We start from the raw sequence: 18,915 nt of genomic DNA, 5'->3' as shown, positions 1-18,915 counted from the left end.
AATATGAATGTAAGCACTGTGGGGCTGAGGGAGGGATGAATAAAGGGTGCAAATCCAAGTGCATGGCTGACACAGGTGAGGAAATGAGGACCTAATTGGGGAAGGCCTCCTGAAGCAGATGTGTCTTCAATAAGGATTTGAAGATGGGGAGTGTGTTCGTTGGTCAAATATGAAGATATGACATTCCAGGGCAGAGGTAGGACTTAGGCCAGAGGACAGCAGCAAGATAGATGAGGTTGAGGTTCAGGTTAGCATGAGAGGAGTGAAGTGTCCAGTCTGGATTGTAGTAGGAGAGCAGCAAGGTGATTAAGCACTTTAAACCCAACAGTAAGGAGCTTCTGTTTGATGCAGAGGTAGCTTGGCAACCACTGGAGGTTCCTCAGGAGTGGGGAAACATGGCCTAAACGTTTCTGTAGAAAAATAATCTGGGCTGCAGAATGAAGCAGCGTGGCTCAGTGGAAAGAGCACGGGCTTTGGAGTCAGGGCTCATGATGAGTTCGAATCCCAGCTCTGCCACTTGTCGGCTGTGTGACTGTGGGCAAGTCACTTAACTTCTCTGTGCCTCAGTTCCCTCATCTGTAAAATGGGGATTAAGACTGTGAGCCCCATGTGGGACAACCTGATTCCCCTATGTCTACCCCAGCGCTTAGAACAGTGCTCGGCACATAGTAAGCGCTTAACAAATACCAACATTATTATTATTATTAAGTATGGAATGGAGTGGGGAGAGACAGGAGGCAGAGTGTAAGCAAGGAGGCTGGTGCTGAAATCAAGGTGGGATAGGACAAGTGCTTGGATTAACGTGATAGCAATTTGAATGGAGAGAAAAGGCTGGATTTTAGCCATGTTATGAAGGTTGAACAGACAAGATATATTGACAGACTGAGTATGTGGGTTGAATGAGAGAGATGAGTTGAAGATAACCCCAAGGTTACATGTTAGTGAGATGGGAAAGATGTGGTGCTGCCTATAGTGATGGGAAAGTTATGGGGAGGGCAGGGTTTGGGTTAGAAGATAAGGAGTTCTGTTTCGAACATCGTTAAGTTTGAGGTGTCGGAGAGCCATCCAAGTAGAGATTTCCTGAAGGCAGAAGGAAATGCGAGACTGCTAATTTTATGCTTTTCCTGTATAAGCATATTCAAAGGTAACTAGATGTCAACTGGACTGACAGCACTACAAAAATGACTTTGATTCACAAATGATCTTATCATATTTGGTGACCTTCCTAATATTATTTTTTAAATAGCACTTTTTAAAACAACCCATTAACGGTTCCATACATTTTTATTAGTTTGCTCATGACGGTATATCCTTTTTCAATCTCCTTGAAGATCAGCATTCTCGTTAAGATACAAACATCAGTAACACATCTCATCATTTAGTACAAATGAGCTGTTACCTGTAAATGATCTTGTACTTTCCATCTCTTCCTTTGTCTGACAAGCCAACCTCAAAACTATAGGTGCATGGTGAGCCATTGCTGGATCTCTCTCCCCCTGAAAGGCCAGCTGGAGGAGACCAGGTAAGAACAACGGTTCTTGCCTGAATGTTTGAGACCTAGGAAATAAAATAAAAGTGAGTTGGTATCGCATGAAACACACTAGTGTTTTGAAGACCATCTGCCCTGACCGTAGTACAGAAAGAACCTCAAGTAGGTAAATCCCTGAGCAGGCCCCAGATCATCTGAAAGATCCTAGACATGAGACATTGAGGCATTTCTAGAATGTTATCAGGAGGAATGACCTAGTGGATAGAGCATGAGTCTGGCAATCAGAGGACCTGGGTTCTATTTCCGGCTTTGCCACTTACCTGATATGTTACCTTGAGCCAGTCATTTAACTTCTCTCAGTTCCCTCATTTATAAAATGGGATACTCCATACCTGTTCTCCTCCTACTTCTACTGTCAGCCCCATGTGGGACCTGATTATGTTGTACCTGGCTTACATACAGTAAGACTTAACAAACACTGCAGTTATTATTAATTAATGAATGGCATTTATTGAGTGCGAGAAGCAGTGTGGTATAGTGGATAAAGCATGGGCCTGGGAGTCAGAAGGTCATGGGTTTTATTCCCGGATATGCTACTTGTCTGCTGTATGAGCTTGGGCAAGTCACTTCACTTCTCTGGGTCTCAATTCCCTCATCTGTAAAATGGGGATTGAGACTGTGAGTCCCACTTGGGATAGGGACTGTGTCCTAACCAATTTGCTTGTATCCACTCCAGTGCTTAGTAGAGTGCCTGGCCCATAGTAAGTGCTTCACAAATACCACAATTATTATTATTTTATGCAAAGTCTGAAATCAGCATTATGATTCTTCCAGAGGTGCCACAAGCAGAGGGCAATTAGTTAGTTCATCTCTGTTGGCAGAACTTGATGGAGCATATATTCCCCTTACAAAAAGGAAAACTATCCTCTCCTTTCTGGGAACTGAACTTTCCAAAATCAAGAAAGGTCATCTTTCCCCAAACCCGCTGGGAGAATAGAACCTTCTTGCAGGAGGTAGGTTTTAGCCAATAGAAGCCTGAAAAACTGGAGCCTTATCAGCAGACCAGATGCAGATCAATGGTATTTAATGAGAGCTTTCCATGTGTGCAGCACTGTGCTAAGCACTTGGAAGATACTATTCCTTCCCTCAAGGATCTTACAGGCTAGTGGAAGAACTTCTAAATCCATTCGCCCCACCTCCTGGTCTCTCAATCAATTAATCAATCACTGGTATTTCTTGAGTATTTACTGTGTGCAGGACTGTACTAAGTCCTCGGGTTGGTACAATACAACACAATTGGTAAACACAGAGCTCCACAAGGAGTTTACAGTATAGAGGGGAGGGTGTACACTAAAATAAATTATGGATAGGTACACAAATGTTATGAGTCAGGGTGGGGTGAAAGGCAAGGTGCTTAAAGGGTGTAGTTTCAAGTGCACAGGTAATGCAGAAAGGAAAGAGGTAGAGGAAATGAGGACTTTTTCCTTACCCCTTATGTGCTGCTCTGCCTCTTTCACATGGCTGAAACATTAAGTATTTAGCCCCAAGCATCTGATGAAACTTTATGTAATTATTGAAAAGGAAATTATTGATGTGCAAAATTCTGGATTTAGCTTTTTATCCCCTTTTGGCATACACTATGTATTTGCTGTGTTTTATTTTTTCTGAAAGTGATTTTTGATGTCATGACAAACCAAGAATTTTACCAAAGTGCATCCCCCATTACCCACGATTAACCATCTAGCACAAAATGCAGTCTGATATTGCTAAGGTTCTGTGGTACAAAATCAGGATGCAAGATATACGAAGAAAGTAAAATCTAATAGCACTGCTCTCTTCTCACACTACCCCTCAGTTAAGAATACTGTGAGGCCTGAAGACTAATCTTAGAATGAGAGCCCCATTTGGGACAGCTGGAACTGTGTCCACCCTGATTAACTTGCATGTACCACAGTGCTTATAACAATGCTTGACACATAGTAAGCGCTTAACAAATATCACCTTTTAAAAAAGAATAATCACTCAATCAACAGTATTTGATTGCTTATTCTATGCCAAGTGCTGTACTAAAAACTTTGGGAAAGTACAATAATGATTATGGCATTTATTAAGCGCTTACTGTGTGCCAGGCACTGTACTAAGTGTTGGGTAGATACAAGATAATCAGGTCAGACACGGTTCCTGTCGCATATAGGGCTCACAGTCTTCATTCTCATTTTACAGATAAGGTAACTGAGGCACAGAGAAGTTAAGCGACTTGCCCAAGGTCACGCAGCAGACAAGCGGCAGAGTTACAATAGAGTTAGAAGACCTAATCTCTGCCTTCAAGAAACTTGTGACCTAGCAGGTGAGTAGGAATGTGCACACTGATGCAACTTACACTAGATTGTAAGCTCTTTGAGGAAAGACAGCAGGTCTACTTACTCTACTCTAGTAATCATACATAATAATAATAATAAAAATATTTATGAATTGATTACTATATGCCATACACTATACTAAGGCTCCAAGGGAGAGGGAGAAAGAGTGAGGATGAGCTGGGGAGAGAGAGAGGAGTGAGAGAGTTTGCTCAGGGAAGGTTGGGGAAGGAATACAATGGGACTGGTGGGAGACTCAATCCTGAGATGACTGATTTGCTTGGTTTTCCTGATGCTGCTTCACAGAGTTCACTTCTGCTTTCCCAATCCGTTTGCTGCTCCTCTAGGGGCAAGGCAGGTCAGATTCATTCATTCATTCAATTATATTTATTAAGTGCTTACTGCGTGCAGAGCACTGTACTAAGCGTTTGGGAAAGTACAATACAACAATGAGCAGTGACATCCCCTACCCATAACAAGCTCATAGTTTAGAGGCGGAGAGAGACAGACATCAATACAAATAAATGAAATTACAGATATATACATAAGTGCTATGGGACTGGGTTGTGGGGGAAGAAGATCAAAGGGAGTGAGTTAGGGTGATGCAGAAGGGAGTGGGAGATGAGGCAAAGTGGGGCTTAGTCTAGGAAGGCCTCTTGGAGGAGATGTGCCTTCAGTAAGGCTCTGAAGAAGGTAGAGTAAATGTCTCTAGAATTTGAGGAAGGAGGGTGTTCCAGGCCTGAGGCAGGACACTGGCCAGGGGTCGGCGGTGAGACAGGTGAGATCGGGGCACAGTGAGAAGGTTAGCAGTAGAGGAGTGAAGTATGCGGGCTGGGTTGTAGAAGGAGAGAAGTGAGATGAGGTAGGAGAGTGTAAGGTGATGGACTGCTTTAAAGCCAATGGTGAAGAGTTTTTGTTGGATACAGAGGTGGATGGGCAACCACTACAGATTTTTGAGGAGGGTGGTGACATGTCCTGAACATTTTTGTAGAAGCTGATCCAGGCAACACAGTGAAGTATGTCAGCTGCACAGGCCAGTCCATTGTAGATCATGCATTATGACAGCCATTCCTGCCTAACTGTGCCTCGATTTTGTTTCTCCCAACAGTAGACTCCTTGACTAATTTTTAATCCCCCAGATTTTATCCCATGCCACATCTGCACTTCTCCACTGCCTAAATAATTGTGTACTTGCAACCTCCTGTACACTAAATACATACCTTAAACACCCTATTAGTTAAGAAGTTCATGTCCTTCCTATCTAGAAATTATTTTATAGTGTGTCTCCAGTGTTATACTGTAAAATTCTTGAAATCCAATATGTTGACTAATTTTTACTGTACTCTCCCAATAAATATCACTGATTGATTTGCTTTAGACATCTCAAAGTCTGTACTCCAGCTTGGGGAAAGTGAAGAATTACCAACATTATGCTTCCTTAATGTATAAAACACTGAGACGGTCATGCCTGAGACTACTGGTCACTGAATGGCCAAGAGCCTGACAAAACTGCTCCTCTAGCCCAGATCCCTGTTGCTTTTACTCTATTACTTTATGAAGCAGTGTGGCTTAGTGGATAGAGCAGGGGCCTGGGAGTCAGAAGTACCTGGATTCTAATGACAGCTCTGCCCGTCTGCTGTGTGACCTTGGGCAAGTCATTTCACTTCTCTGGGCCTCAGTTACCTCATCTGTATAAAGGGGATTAGAAGTGTGAGCCCCATATGGGACAGGGAGTGTCCAACCTGATTACCTTGTATCTAGCCCAGTACCTGGAACAGTGCTTGGCACATACTAAGCACTTAACAAGTGCTATTATCACTATTATTTATCATTGTCTTTGATTTTTTTATGTTGCTATATTGTTACTATTGTTTAATCTTTCCTTACAGGTGTCACCCAACCACTTCTCCCCACTTTATTCTTAGACTATTAGCCTCTTGGGGCTCTTCCTCAAGCACTTAGTATAGCACTCTGCATGCAGTAGGAGCTCAAAATAATGATGATGGATTTAAAAATGGACGCATGCTATTTCTGTTTACCTTCTGCCTCTTTTCTGAATTTTAAGGTCAGTGTTTTCAATGGATTTACATTTTAAAGGTTATTTTCACCCAGAAAAAGCAACAGACCCCTCAAGTAAGAATAAAGTTACTTTTTGTGTGGTTTCCTTAATCAGGCAATTGTATTTACATAATCTTACTGTTAATCTTACTGTTAAGTCCCACAAAGAACCCTGTGCCCAGATAAAACTAATGGATCAAAGTGCTTGGAAGTGTATAACAGAGAGAGTAGACATCAGCCCTGTCCTCAAGGAGATTACCACCTTGCAAGGGAGTCAGATATTAAATTATGGATAGGGGAAGGAACTCAAGATAAAGATGTGGACAAAAATGTTCCGGGGAGTGGGGTACGTACCTAAGTGCTTAAGGAGTTCAGAATCAAGTGCCTGAGTGATGCACTCGAATCAGCCTTGAGAGATTTGTGAGTTAACAGTGTGGAGGTGGTAGCTGAAGCTGTAGGAGTGGGTCAATTCCCCAGCTGAAGTAATGGGATCTAGAAGGGGATCCAGAACTAAACCATGGGGAACCCTCAGGTTAGGAGGCAGAAGGCAGAGGAACCACCACAGAGGAAGAGACTGAGAAAGAACAGGCAGAGAGATGGGAGGAGAGCTAGGAGAAGACAGTGTCGGTGAAGCCAAAGCTGGAAAATGTTTCCAGGAGAAGATGCCTGATCATAGTGTCGAAGGCAGCTGAGAGGTCTAGGAGGATTATGATGGAGTAGACACCATTAGATTTGGCAAGGTGGAGATCATTGTTGACTTTGGAGAGAGCAGTCTCAGTGAAGTGAAAGGGATGGAAGCCAGATTATGGGCGGTGTGGAGGAGGGAGTCAGAGAGGAAGTAGAAGTAGTGGGAGTACACGCACTCAGGAATTTTCGACAGGAATGGTAGGAATGAGATGGGGCGATAGTAGCTGGAGTACTGCAGCAAATCATCCATCCCATCAATTTTTTAGCATATTGTTTCTATAATATGCATATATTAACATAGAATTCACCCATGTCATATATTTAGAAAAACTGTTTTGATGACCTACACAGTCAAGAAAGACTGCCATAAAGAGAATTCAGTAAAACCTGTTCTATTAATCTGAAAGAACCCAAAGAATAAACTCCTGGATGTTAAGAGGATTGCTTACCGGCCATCCACTTGCCAAACCGTAAGAGATCATTTAAATGTGCCATGTTGAAACCAAAACCTGTGACTCAAGATGTTTGTGCTTTATTAAGAGCTACCACTTTTCCACATTTCATGAATAACCTGCACCAACTCAGATAACCTCCTCTTATGGAAAAAACAGATGCCCTTGATATATTTATGACAATGCCATTTGTGCAAAGAAATCCGGAAGGCATACCTGTGGTTTCTCTATTCCTGAAAGAATGTCTTGAACCCTTTTTGCCTCCGAGTCATATTCTGCAGAACAAAGGAGAAAGAGAAAGTGATTCATTACCATTAGATGGCAATCATGTCCCCAAATTCTTCATTTCCTCCCATGGCATTTACTGAGACCATGGCACTTCTTTTCCAACAACAGAGTCGACAACCTGTAAACCAGTTTATTATTATGAAACGAAAACCCCAAATAACATATTCTGTCTATGATGGAGTAATACAATATGGAGGAAAAGAAAGGGAGACTGAAGCAACTGAGGAACACATGAACTGTAGCTCCACAAGTGGTAACCACCTGCTGATTAGAATCACTGGCTAGATGTCACAGTTCTAAGAATCTACTATGCCAGAGGCGCCATTGGTTTTCACCACTTGCCTGCTGTAGCCTAATCCAGGGTTAAAACTGAAATAACTTTTCCTCCTCATTCAGGGAGATTGGCCTTCTGTCTTTCTGCAGTGACGCTAAGCTAAGGCTACAGAAAGAGGCTAAGGACATATTATCGAGTGGAGGGAGATTCACCTATACAAAGTAAATGTGTTTGATTTAAAAACAGTTTCTGAAGAGGAAAAAAAGATTGGTCATTATTGGGTAAAATGATTATCAAGGTCACGCTAATAACTTGTCCATAATTGGAAGAAACCTCAGAATTTTTGGTTCCGCAGTTAAACACCACGGGTCTAAATGCAGCAAGTGGATGATTATAAAACCACTTAGTGTATCGGTCAATGCCTTGCTGGTATCTTTCCTTGACAAACATATTGAACATCCCACTTGTGGATATGCAAAACAAGAGAAATCCATCTAGAGAAGATATAAAAGTCTACTGGAACAACAAGAAGCATTCCAAACAAGTATTACCCCAGATTCCCCTGATCGACAGAACAGAGTTTTCTTTTGGAAAAAAAAAGGGGCCCATTGAACAATACTTTTAATCAAATATACTAGACAAGATGATAAAAAATAAAAAAAAAACTGTCAAGTCACGCACCCTCAATAAATCCCAAGCTTGACCAGAAAATGCATCTCTGGAAACAAGAGTCTGATTAAGCACATTATGAAAAGCATGACCTTCAGAAATTAAGTTTCTGACCTGACCTTTCCAATACTTGACTGGGCTTTTCCTTGCAATTCCCTTATATTTTCCTGGATCCTTCCAGAATTCTGTGCTTATTTCTCTTTTACAGCCCCTAACAGTTGGATAAAGCCCCGCAAAAAAAACCCAGTGAGCAACAGCTCCCTCCAAAATCTACCTGATCTCTACTGAAGGGTTAATATTTTCTAAGTCTCTAAGTCTGAGGGTCTTGGAGTTTTGATCATTCAAAAAGTGAAACGCCCATGAATGCCTAAGTACAGGATGCCTCTTTTTTCCAGGTTACAGTAACAATTGGTTGAATGTGAGGAAGGTCTAATTCTTTTTCCAACAAATCAAATAATAAAACTATTTTCTCCAAGTTACTAACGGGCATATTCTGAAACAGTCACCGAGAGACAACATAATACCGTGCCACTAGACATGGCTTTTGAATGATCATATCACTCTGAATATTGTCTCCAGAAGCAGTGTGTGAATTATTCATGACTCTGAATACCTAAAATGTTGAATTTTCTTCTATAGCCACTGTTTAGTAAGCATTGTGCCAGTGCCAGAATAAAAGATAGAAATAAACTTCAAAACTTAATCGAATTTGTTTCTCCCTTGTGCAAAATGAAAGCACTTGCAAAATCATCTCAGTGTTTTCCTTGGATTATAAGTGCTAATTTAATGAGTTCGCTTCTCTTCCCCCTTCCAACCCCTTGGCCACATGCTGCCACTGGCCTGGAACTCTCTCCTCCTTCACATCTGACAGATGATCACTCTCCCCATCCTCAAAGACCTATTGAAGCCACATCTCCTCCAAGAGGCCTTCCCTAAGTCTTCATTTCCCTTTCTCCTACTCCCTTCTGCATTGCCCTTGCAACTTGGATTTGCACCCTTTGTTCAACCCACAACACTTTTGTCCATCTCTGTGACTGACTTATTTATATAAATGTCCATCTCCCATCTAGATTGCAAGCTCATTGTGGGGAGGGAACGTTTCTACCAAATCTGTTATACTGCATTTTCCCAAGCTGCTCAGTATAGCGTTCACTACAATGCACAGATAATTCTCCTAAAATGCAGAGGTAACATTCTTGATGAAGTCCCAGTTAAAGGAACCTCATATCTTAAGCCCATCCCACCCTCTCTATGCTGCACAACCATGCACAGTGCTTCCATGATATCAGATCACATATCATGTGGACTGATGTGCATTGTCAGAAAAACGTTCCCTAATTCTACTGTTGAAAGCAGCATCATGGACTAGAAGGAAAGAGCATGGGCCTCTGAGTCACTGGATTCTAATCCTGGCTCTACCACTTACCTGCTGTGTGACCTCAGGCAAGTTATTTAACTTCTTTGTGCCTCAGTTCCCTCATTTGCAAAATGGGAATTCAATACCCATTCTCCCTCCTTCTTAGACTGTGAGCCACAGGTGGGACTTGATTATCTTTTATCTAATCCAGTGCTGGGCATATAGAAAGTGAATAACAAATACCAATTATTACTCTTCTCATTATTGGGTTCCAATCCCACCTCTGCTATTTGCCCACTGGGTGACCTTGGGCAGGTTACTCCACCTCTAAGTGCCTCATCTGCCAAAGGGGATTAAATTTCAAGTCTCGCCCCCCTTTAAACTGTGAGTTTCAAGTGGTAGAGGGATCATGTCCGAGTTGACTATCTGGTATCTACCCCGGGGTTTAGCACAGAGTTTGGCACATAGTAAGCATTTAGCAACCACCACAGCTTTTGTTATTATCCAAAATGTGGACTTAAATCATAAAGAATGGACTAAACAGAAATCTTCTAAATCTTGATCCTGGTTTATTGATTGCTCATCCTCACATAGAGCTATGAAACTACGGGTGGAGCTGGAAAGCGATGGGTCTGTGATGCTGAGCAGGGAAAGCCTGGAACTTGAATCACATATATAATAGGGTCAAGAACTCAAGCTCAGAATCTACCTAACTTCCACAGCTGGCACATAAAAATTGAGTTTTCACAATACTTGTGAAGGAAGACTTTTGAGTTTTCTACTAACTCTGTCATACTGTACTCTCCCAAGTGCTTAGTATGATGCTCTGCCAATGGTAAGTGTTCAGTAAATATAACTGATTGATTGATTGAGCTTGGCTTAATGTAATCGTCTGGAAGCACATATGACAATCTGTCTCTTCACACACCAACTCTAATGCCAATTTCAAAATAAGGCTTTAATTTCAGTAGTTTCCATTATCAACAGCAAAGACAACATAGCATCGCAATGACAGGCACATGCAACCATCTGGTACGTTAATAACAATATCGTATGATGTCTCTCTTGGCAGCAGAGAGCTAAGACAATGTGAAGAGTAATGAAATTACCCTTTTATTGTCAGGAATGGTTTTCTCCACAACTGGGACATAATTGTTTCACAATTCCCAGCTTTTTAAGAAAACTCCCCTTACTGCATTATCTAAGCACTAGGACTTTTTTTGCGTGTGTAAAAAACAGTATTTATTAAGCACTTACCATGTGTCAGGCTCTGTTTTAAGAGCTGGATTAGATACAACATAATTACAATGGACACAGTCCATGTCCCCATTTTACAGATGAGGGAACTAAGGAAAAGGGAAGTTATGTGACATGTCCACGGTCACACAGCAGACAAATGATGGGGCCAGGATTGGAACCCAGTGCCAGCAGCATGGCCTAGTGGAAAGTGCATGGGCCTGAGAGTCAGAGACCTGGGTTCCAATCCCAGATCCACCACTTGCTTGCTCTGCGACTCTGGGCAAGTCACTTCACTTCTCTATGCCTCAGTTCCCTCATCTGCAGAATGGGGATTCAATACCCACTCTCCCTCTTACTTAGACTTGAGCCCTATGTGAGACAGGGACTGTCTCTGGCCTGATTATCATGTATCTTCCCTTGACACTAACAATGATAATAATAATAATTGTGGTATTCGTTAAGCACTTACTATATGTCAAGCACCCTTAGTGCCGGGGTAGATACAAGCTAATTGGGTTGGGCACAGTTCATGTCTCACATGGAGCTCACAGTCTCATTCCCCATTTTATGGATGAGGTAACTGAGACAGAGAGAAGTGAAGTGACTGGTCCCAGCTCACACAGCAGACAAGTTGGGATTAGAACTCATGTCCTTCTGACTCAAAGACCCATGCTCTATGCACTATACCAGTATTTAACAAATACCACAATTATTATTAATATTTCCATTTAGTTCCCCTTCAGATGGAGAATGGGAAAGTCCAAAATACACCTGGTCCATCAGGTGGGTGTGCTAATGCCAGTTTCTCTGAGGCTGGCTCAGGAACTAAAATAAGTGTGGGCACATGCTCCCCAAAATGCCAGCCTTATATCTATGGCATAATACCCTACTGATATTAATTTACTTGGTAACATTAGGTCGGACCCTTTCAGATTCAGACCCCAAATATAATTAATTTTCTACACATAACACATTTTCTGGAAGTATCCCAGATCCCAGGAGACATGGCCTAATAAGAAAAATAACAGTAATACTTCAAATCCGTGGAACACTTGAATTTTTCCAGTGAACTTTCACATCAACGATCTTCCTGGCTATACTGGCTTTCTGGCTGGATGGGTGAATCGGATAAGCAAGAAACAGTCTCTCTCAACTTTGCACTATGGCACTTAAAGTGTTTCTTGGAAATAACGCTAGAGCTCACAACCCTAAAATGACAACCAGATCAAAGGGAAACTCCAATTCTTTGATCAGTAGAATCCTCTGAACTTCACTCTAAAGAATCCAAATGCTACTTAGTTTTAGAACGCCTCCTCAGATAACCTACTTTTGATCAAACAATAAAAGTTACTGAGGGTTCAGCCTTGGTGAGCACAGGACGCAGTGATAGGGAATATACAATAGAGTTAGTAGACATGATCCTCAAATTAAATAGCAGGTAGGGGGAAGCAAGCTAGCATAAAGATATGTCTGTAAGTGCTGTGGGGAAAGGGAAGATGAGGAAGGGGGTAAAAGACTTCATTCAATCATATTTTTTAAGTGCCTGCTGTGTGCAGAGCACTGTACTAAGCGCTCAGGAAAGTACAATACAACAATAAAGAGTGTACAATATAACAATAAAGAGTGACAATCCCTGCCCTTAACGAGCTCACAGTCTAGAATGGGGAAGTAAGGGAAGAGGCGATGCAATAGGGAGGAAAAGGTGGAGAGAGGAAAGTTTAGTCATGGAACGCTTCCTGGAGATGTGAATTTAGTACAGTTTTGAAGACGGGAGAGAGAACTGGTCTATTATAATGATACCTAACCAAAATAGAAAAGCACTTATCCAGATGTTCATTAATTAAATGACCATTATCCCTCTAGAGTATTAACTCCTTATGGAGCACGAATATGTTGACTGACTCTCCCAAGTACTTAGTACAGTGAACAGCACAGAGTAAGTGCTCAATAAATATCACTGATTGATTATCCACCTATTTTCATAATTATAATAAGTTGAATTAAAATTGGGTTACAGCTATTCTTCAGAGTCAAACTCAATTGTATTCCTAGACCGTATATTTACATTATTTGAACAAGCCTTGATATAAATTAATTTGCCTGAACGGCACTTAAAAATTTCATTTTGCAGCTGCTAAAAAGTAGTGACACTTCCCTAGGAGCAATTCCTCTTCATTAGCAATGTCGTAAGGCAAGAGAAAATAAAATATACATGGCTGCTGATTAGTAGCCTCTTTCTTTTCCTGTCCCCACTGTTAGGACGTTGTTTTTGTAACAAAGAAAAGGTCAAAAATAGACCACAAAGTTGCATCCTTGCAGAACCACTCACATACAGTGAAAAAGTTTAACTTTGTCCAAATAACTTCACTCCAAAATGAGTTACAGGTTCAGATTGTTTGAAAGCACAGTGAACCCTAAACTAATTAAGATAGCTCCCTTTGTAAATACAATTTAGTGTGCCTTGGTTTGCTCTGCATTTTTTCCTTCCTAGAAAAGGAAGGAGTCCAACTAGACACTTAGCTTTTTGGCTATAGAATGTATTTACTGTTTCAAAAGACCCTCCATTCCAATGGAATGACATCAACACTAATTCTTTGCAAACCTTATGTCTAGTTCTCAAGCACAGTGCTACACTTGCATATATGCCAGTCAAAACACAGAAAGCTTTTTTTTTCAGATTTTTCTTTCCTGACTTGCCAGGGAGATGAGTAGCTAACATAACAAAGATCTTTATTTTTACAAAATCACATGTCCTTCCGCTAGAAAAAAGCCTGAAATTTTTTACTCTAATTTCCAAGATTAGGAAAAGCATTAAGAGTAATTGGAAATATTTACATAATTCAATATGAAGAAATATGGTTGCTGAGTTGTCAATGAATCCTAAGGAATAAAAAGGGAAGAAATAGTTATGTGGAAAAAAAGAACAAAATGGAGCTCAGCAGGAGAGAATGTGTCTTTTAAAGCAAAAGAACAAAAGATGGATACAAATATTAAGTATCTGCCAAGAATGTCCGCTTCATAATTACGACTCAGTGTTTTTAATAAACATATTAATGATGCCTGCCGTATAAAAAATTGGGAGAAAAGTGGTTACTGAAAGGAAAATGTAGATAATGCTGAATATATAAGCATTCCAGAAATATTAGTTATAATTGATCCACTGCTAAAAGTGCCCAGAAAAAGACTGGGTAGCTTAAGCAGTCAACGACAAAGAATTTAAAATATTGAAATTTATTTAAGTACAGCACTGGCCAACTTCATGATGAATACCAGACTGCCTGAAGGAGAAAATTTTACTCCAAGTCTTTGATAGGTCAATATGTGTCTGTGTGGGACATTGCACGGAGACACACCATCTGATGCTCCTTTTTAATGAAAAATAGTTTTAGATTCTGTACACATTCTCAGGTATTAGGAAAGGACCAAAACGAGGACTGGATTTCATTTTCTGTGGAGTGCGTTGCTGGATGCAAAGGGGCAACCGGAGTTTATAAAGTGCACTAATGGGATCCTTCTTTTCCACGCTTTGTTGTGGGAACACAGCAGTTGGAATTGCCCTTACTTTGTAAATGAATCTTTTGAGCAAATTCCTGCTGCAAGCAGGCAGTCAGTCTATCTGTCAACAAAAAGGACTTCTCGGTAAACGGCTTTTCAAAACCCGAGGTATGGGAAACACAGTAAAGACGATCTTTCATCAGAGCTTTAATGGAGAAGGGAGAAATACATATGTCTCTTTATCCTTCTAGCCAAGTCCTTGGCTTACACAGGAGAGTTCCTTCCACAGGCATTCCCGTTCTCCTCCATCCTGTCCGTCCGCCCCCTCGCCCTGCCACTAAAAACGGCTTTCAATCTGTGATGCCCAGAAATCCTGCTTGTCTGCACACAGAAAGCGCTGTGTGCCTGCACACAGTAAGCATTCAATAAACATGACTGACTAAATGAATGAATGCCTTCTATCCCTGAGGCAAAATCAAATATGCCCAGAACCACCAGAGAGAATCTGGTGGTTTTTTCAGGAACGTCAAATGAACAGGGACAGAAAACCCACAGAAATGGTTGAAGTAGACGTTAGATATGCTAGTTTGGCAGACAATTCACACACTCATCCTTCTTCTCAGCACGTTTGGACTTTTATACTAGCTGGCTCAGCCCTCCTAACTGCCAAGTATAGCTCTTTGATTTCTGAGTCTTTCTGGCATGATGAGCTAGCCAAAAGCATGAACCCCCAGATGGGCTTACAAAAAAGTGGGCAAACAACATATACAAAAGTTTTTGATGAATGAAGGGTTATATTCTGTGTACATACATACACACACACATACGCACACGTTTGAGGGCAACAATTGGGAGTCAGAAGGACCCGGTTTTAATTCCCAGCACTGCCACTTGTCTGTTGTGTGACCTTGGGCAAACCACTGCACTTATCTGTGACTTATGGGCAAAATGGGAATTAGTATGTGCCTAGTATGGTGCTTGGCATATAGTAGGTACTTTATAAAAAAATTTTAAAAATTCCAGTAGGAACCACAAACAGAGATCTGGTTTGCAAGTCTTTATTGAAGTATCCTACTACAAATTATATCTTCTCCCCTTCCCTGCTACTCCACACACAACCAGGGTTCAGTATTGAGAAAGCAGAGGTAGCCTCTAATGAAAAATACCTCCCAAACCAGCAAACTCCTCCCATAAATTAACATAACCCCTTCCCCTTATCTTATATGACTTTTCCAGTTGAACCAATTCAAGGTCATTTGTCTTGTCTTATGCGGTCGAGTCATTTCCGACCCATAACAACTCCCTGGATGCATCTCTCCCAGAACACCCCACCTCTGTCTGCAATCTTTCTGGTAGTGGAGCTACCGAGTTTTCTACCCTTCCCCAAAACTCGTCACCCTGGAACTTGCATGCACTGTAGCTTCTGAAATGAGATCAGCAAGGTTCCATTTGCGGATCAGGAACACAGTTATTCTGAGCTGCTTTAACTTTCGGTTACTTTTTCCTATGCCCTCCTCCAATCAGCTGTCTCTGAAGTCATAAAAATCACTTTTGAATCCCTGTCCAATCAGTTTCTCTCCCGCTATTTTGATACTACACTATTCCAATTTTCTGTTACAGTCATTTTCTAATTTGCTTGGTGGTCCCCCACAAGTACTGTGCTTGGGAACCGTTTGGCGTTTCTCTTGCATATATTGCGTTTGCTGAATGGCTTGTTCATATGCCACTACAAACCTCTACTGTTGAAACCTGTAGCAGACTGTCCTAAATTTCTAAATATTTTAAGGCAACTATAATCCACAATCAGTGATCTTCAGTACACTTCAGTGCCATGAAACAAAAACTCCTCATGAAACAAAAACTCCTCACTCTTGTCTTCAAAGCTCTCCATCACCTTGCCACCTCCTTCCTCACCTCCCTTCTCTCCTTCTACTGCCCACCCGTACACTCTGCTCCTCTGCTGCCCACCTCCTCATGGTCCTTCCTTCGTGCCTGTCCCACCTTCGACCCCTGTCCTGGAGTGCCCTTCCTCCTCACATCTGTCAAACTAACTCTCTTCACCTCTTCAAAGCCCTACTGAGAGCTCACTTCCGCCAGGAGGCCTTCCCAGACTGAGCCTCCCCTTTTCCCTCTGCTCCTGCTCCCCTCCCCATTCCCCCTTCTCCTGTCTTCTGCTCTTCCCCCTTCCCCTCCCCACAGCACTGTGCATATTTGTACATATTATTTCTCTATTTATTTTGTTAATGATGTTGGTATTTGTTAAGCGCTTACTATGTGCCGAGCACTGTTCTAAGCGCTGGGGTAGACACAGGGGAATCAGGTTGTCCCACGTGGGGCTCACAGGCTTAATCCCCATTTTACAGATGAGGTAACTAAGGCACTGAAAAGTTAAGTGACTTGCCCAAAGTCACACAGCTGGCAAGTGGCAGAGCTGGGGTTCGAACCCATGAACTCTGACTCCAAAGCCCGGGCTCTTTCCAGTGAGCCATGATGTGTATATAACTATGACTCTATTTATCTTGTTATCTACGCCAGACTACTTGTTTTGTTTTGTTCTGTTTTGCTGTCTGTCTTCCCTGTTTAGGCTGTGAGCTGTTACTGTGCAGGGATTGTCTCTATTTGTTGCTGAATTGTACATTCCAAGCGCTTAGTACAGTGTTCTGCACATAGTAAGCGCTCAATAAATACAACTGAATGAATGAATGAATACCAATAGAAGCTAAGCTCCTTGAAGATAGGGATTGTGTCCACTAACTCTACTTCACTGTAGTCCTCTGAGCACAGTCCACTCCTCTGCACATGGTAAGCACTCAATAAATGGCATTGATCGATTACTACAGTGTCATGTGTCAAAGCTGAGAGAGAAATAATTACTATAACAGTTCTATGCCACGTTACCCAGCTGTTGGGTTCAGCAGAAAGAACGAGGCTCTGAGCATCAGAAGACTGGGTTCCAGTATGGGCTAGACAAATCAATAACTGGCATTTTATTGAGCACCGACAGTGTGCAGAGCACTGTACTAAATGCTAATGAAGGAGTGTCTGACATGCTACCAATCGATAGCATTTATTGGATGTCTACTGTGTGCAGAGGCCTTGGCTGGGTAACAAAGTGTTAGAATCAATCAGTGGTATTTATTGAGAGCTTACCATGTGCAGAGCACTGTACTAAATGCTTGGAAGAGTACAATACAACAGGGTTGGTAGACACATTCCCTTCCCACAGCGAGCATACAGTTTAGATGGGGAAAGAAGACTTGATCCCTGCCTTCAAAGGAGTTTAGCCTGGAACATCATCTCTCCTCATATCAGACATTCAGTTACTCTCTCCACGTACAAAGCTTTACTGAAGGCATATCTCCTCCAAGAGGCCTTCTCTGACTAAGTCCTTCTTTCTTCTTCTTCCACTCCCTTTTGTGTCACCCTGACTTACTCCCATTAATTCATCCACTCACTGTGGGTGTAGACTGTGTCTTTTTACTGTTATACTGTACTCTACCAAGAGCTTAGTACAATGCTCTGCACAGAGTAAGCACTCAATAAGTACGACTGACTGATTAGAGTATATAAGATATGTCCATAAGTGCTATGGTGGTTGTGGGACCTCAAGTGCTTAGACAACACAAGCAGTGATGATGGTTTTAGACGAAAGAAAGACACTGGCCATTCCGAGAGGAGAGCTGGAACTTAAGGAACCCAGAAAACCGCTGGCTAACATAAGCCAAAAAGGCCCCAGTGGCCACCTAGGCAACCCTTGACACCATACTACGGCACTTTGACCGGAGTTGGGTCTGACATTTTAAAAACTTTTGCTTGCACTCTGCCACATGCTACAGCCCTGCCTGCCAACTAACTCAATGCCCCCCATGGCCCTCTACACAACAGAGAGAAAAATCTCAGAACTGAGGTGCTGTGGTTAGAGCACGGGTCCGAGAGTCAGAAGGTCATAAGTTCTAATCCCGATTCCAATTCTTGTCTGCTGTATAGTCTTGGGAAAGTCAATTCACTTCCCTGTGCCTCAGTTACCTCATCTGTAAAATGGGGATTAAGACTGTGAATCCCATGTGGGACGGGGACTGTGTCCAAGCCGATCTATTTACCCCAGTGCTTAGAACAGTGCCTGGCACATAGTAAGCACTTAACAAATACCATCATCATTATTATTATTATTATGAGGGCAAACTCCATCATAACTTACATATGTAGACAGTCAATCGTATTTATTGAGTGACTACGGTGTGCAGAGCACTATACTAAGTGCTTGGGAGAGTACAATATAACATTATAAGAGATTCATTCCCTGCCCACAGTGAGCTTACAGTCCAGAGGGGGAGAGAGACATTAATATAAATTGCAGATATGTACATAAGTGCTGTGGGCCTGGGGGTTGGGGGAAGAGATGAATAAAGGCAGCAAGTCTAGGTGACGCAGAAGGGAATGGGAGAAGAGGAAAGGAGAGCTTAGTCAGGGAAGGCCTCTTGGAGGCCTTCAATAAGGCTTCACGGGGGAGGGAAGGAGGGTAATTGTCTGTGGGATATGAGGAGGAAGGG

The 18,915-nt window shown here is 42.0% G+C and overlaps 1 protein-coding gene across 4 annotated transcripts in view; it reads right to left on the bottom strand.

Annotated features, from left to right (window-relative positions):
• The window catches only part of FNDC3B (fibronectin type III domain containing 3B), a 418,267-nt gene that overhangs the window by 116,855 nt on the left and 282,497 nt on the right, over positions 1-18,915 (bottom strand). For all 4 annotated transcript variants that reach the window (XM_029057950.2, XM_029057966.2, XM_039913103.1 and 1 more), the window contains 2 exons: positions 7,260-7,318; positions 1,400-1,557 (listed from right to left, as the gene is read on the bottom strand). In XM_029057950.2, the coding sequence (XP_028913783.1) occupies positions 1,400-1,557; positions 7,260-7,318 (217 nt within the window). The remainder of the gene's footprint in view (positions 1-1,399; positions 1,558-7,259; positions 7,319-18,915) is intronic.

Source organism: Ornithorhynchus anatinus, chromosome 1, assembly GCF_004115215.2.
Source record: "Ornithorhynchus anatinus isolate Pmale09 chromosome 1, mOrnAna1.pri.v4, whole genome shotgun sequence".
In the NCBI taxonomy this organism is placed as follows: Eukaryota; Metazoa; Chordata; class Mammalia; order Monotremata; family Ornithorhynchidae; genus Ornithorhynchus; species Ornithorhynchus anatinus.
The sequence above is the reverse complement of the archived record's forward strand: the minus strand, read 5'-3'. Positions and strand labels throughout refer to the sequence as shown.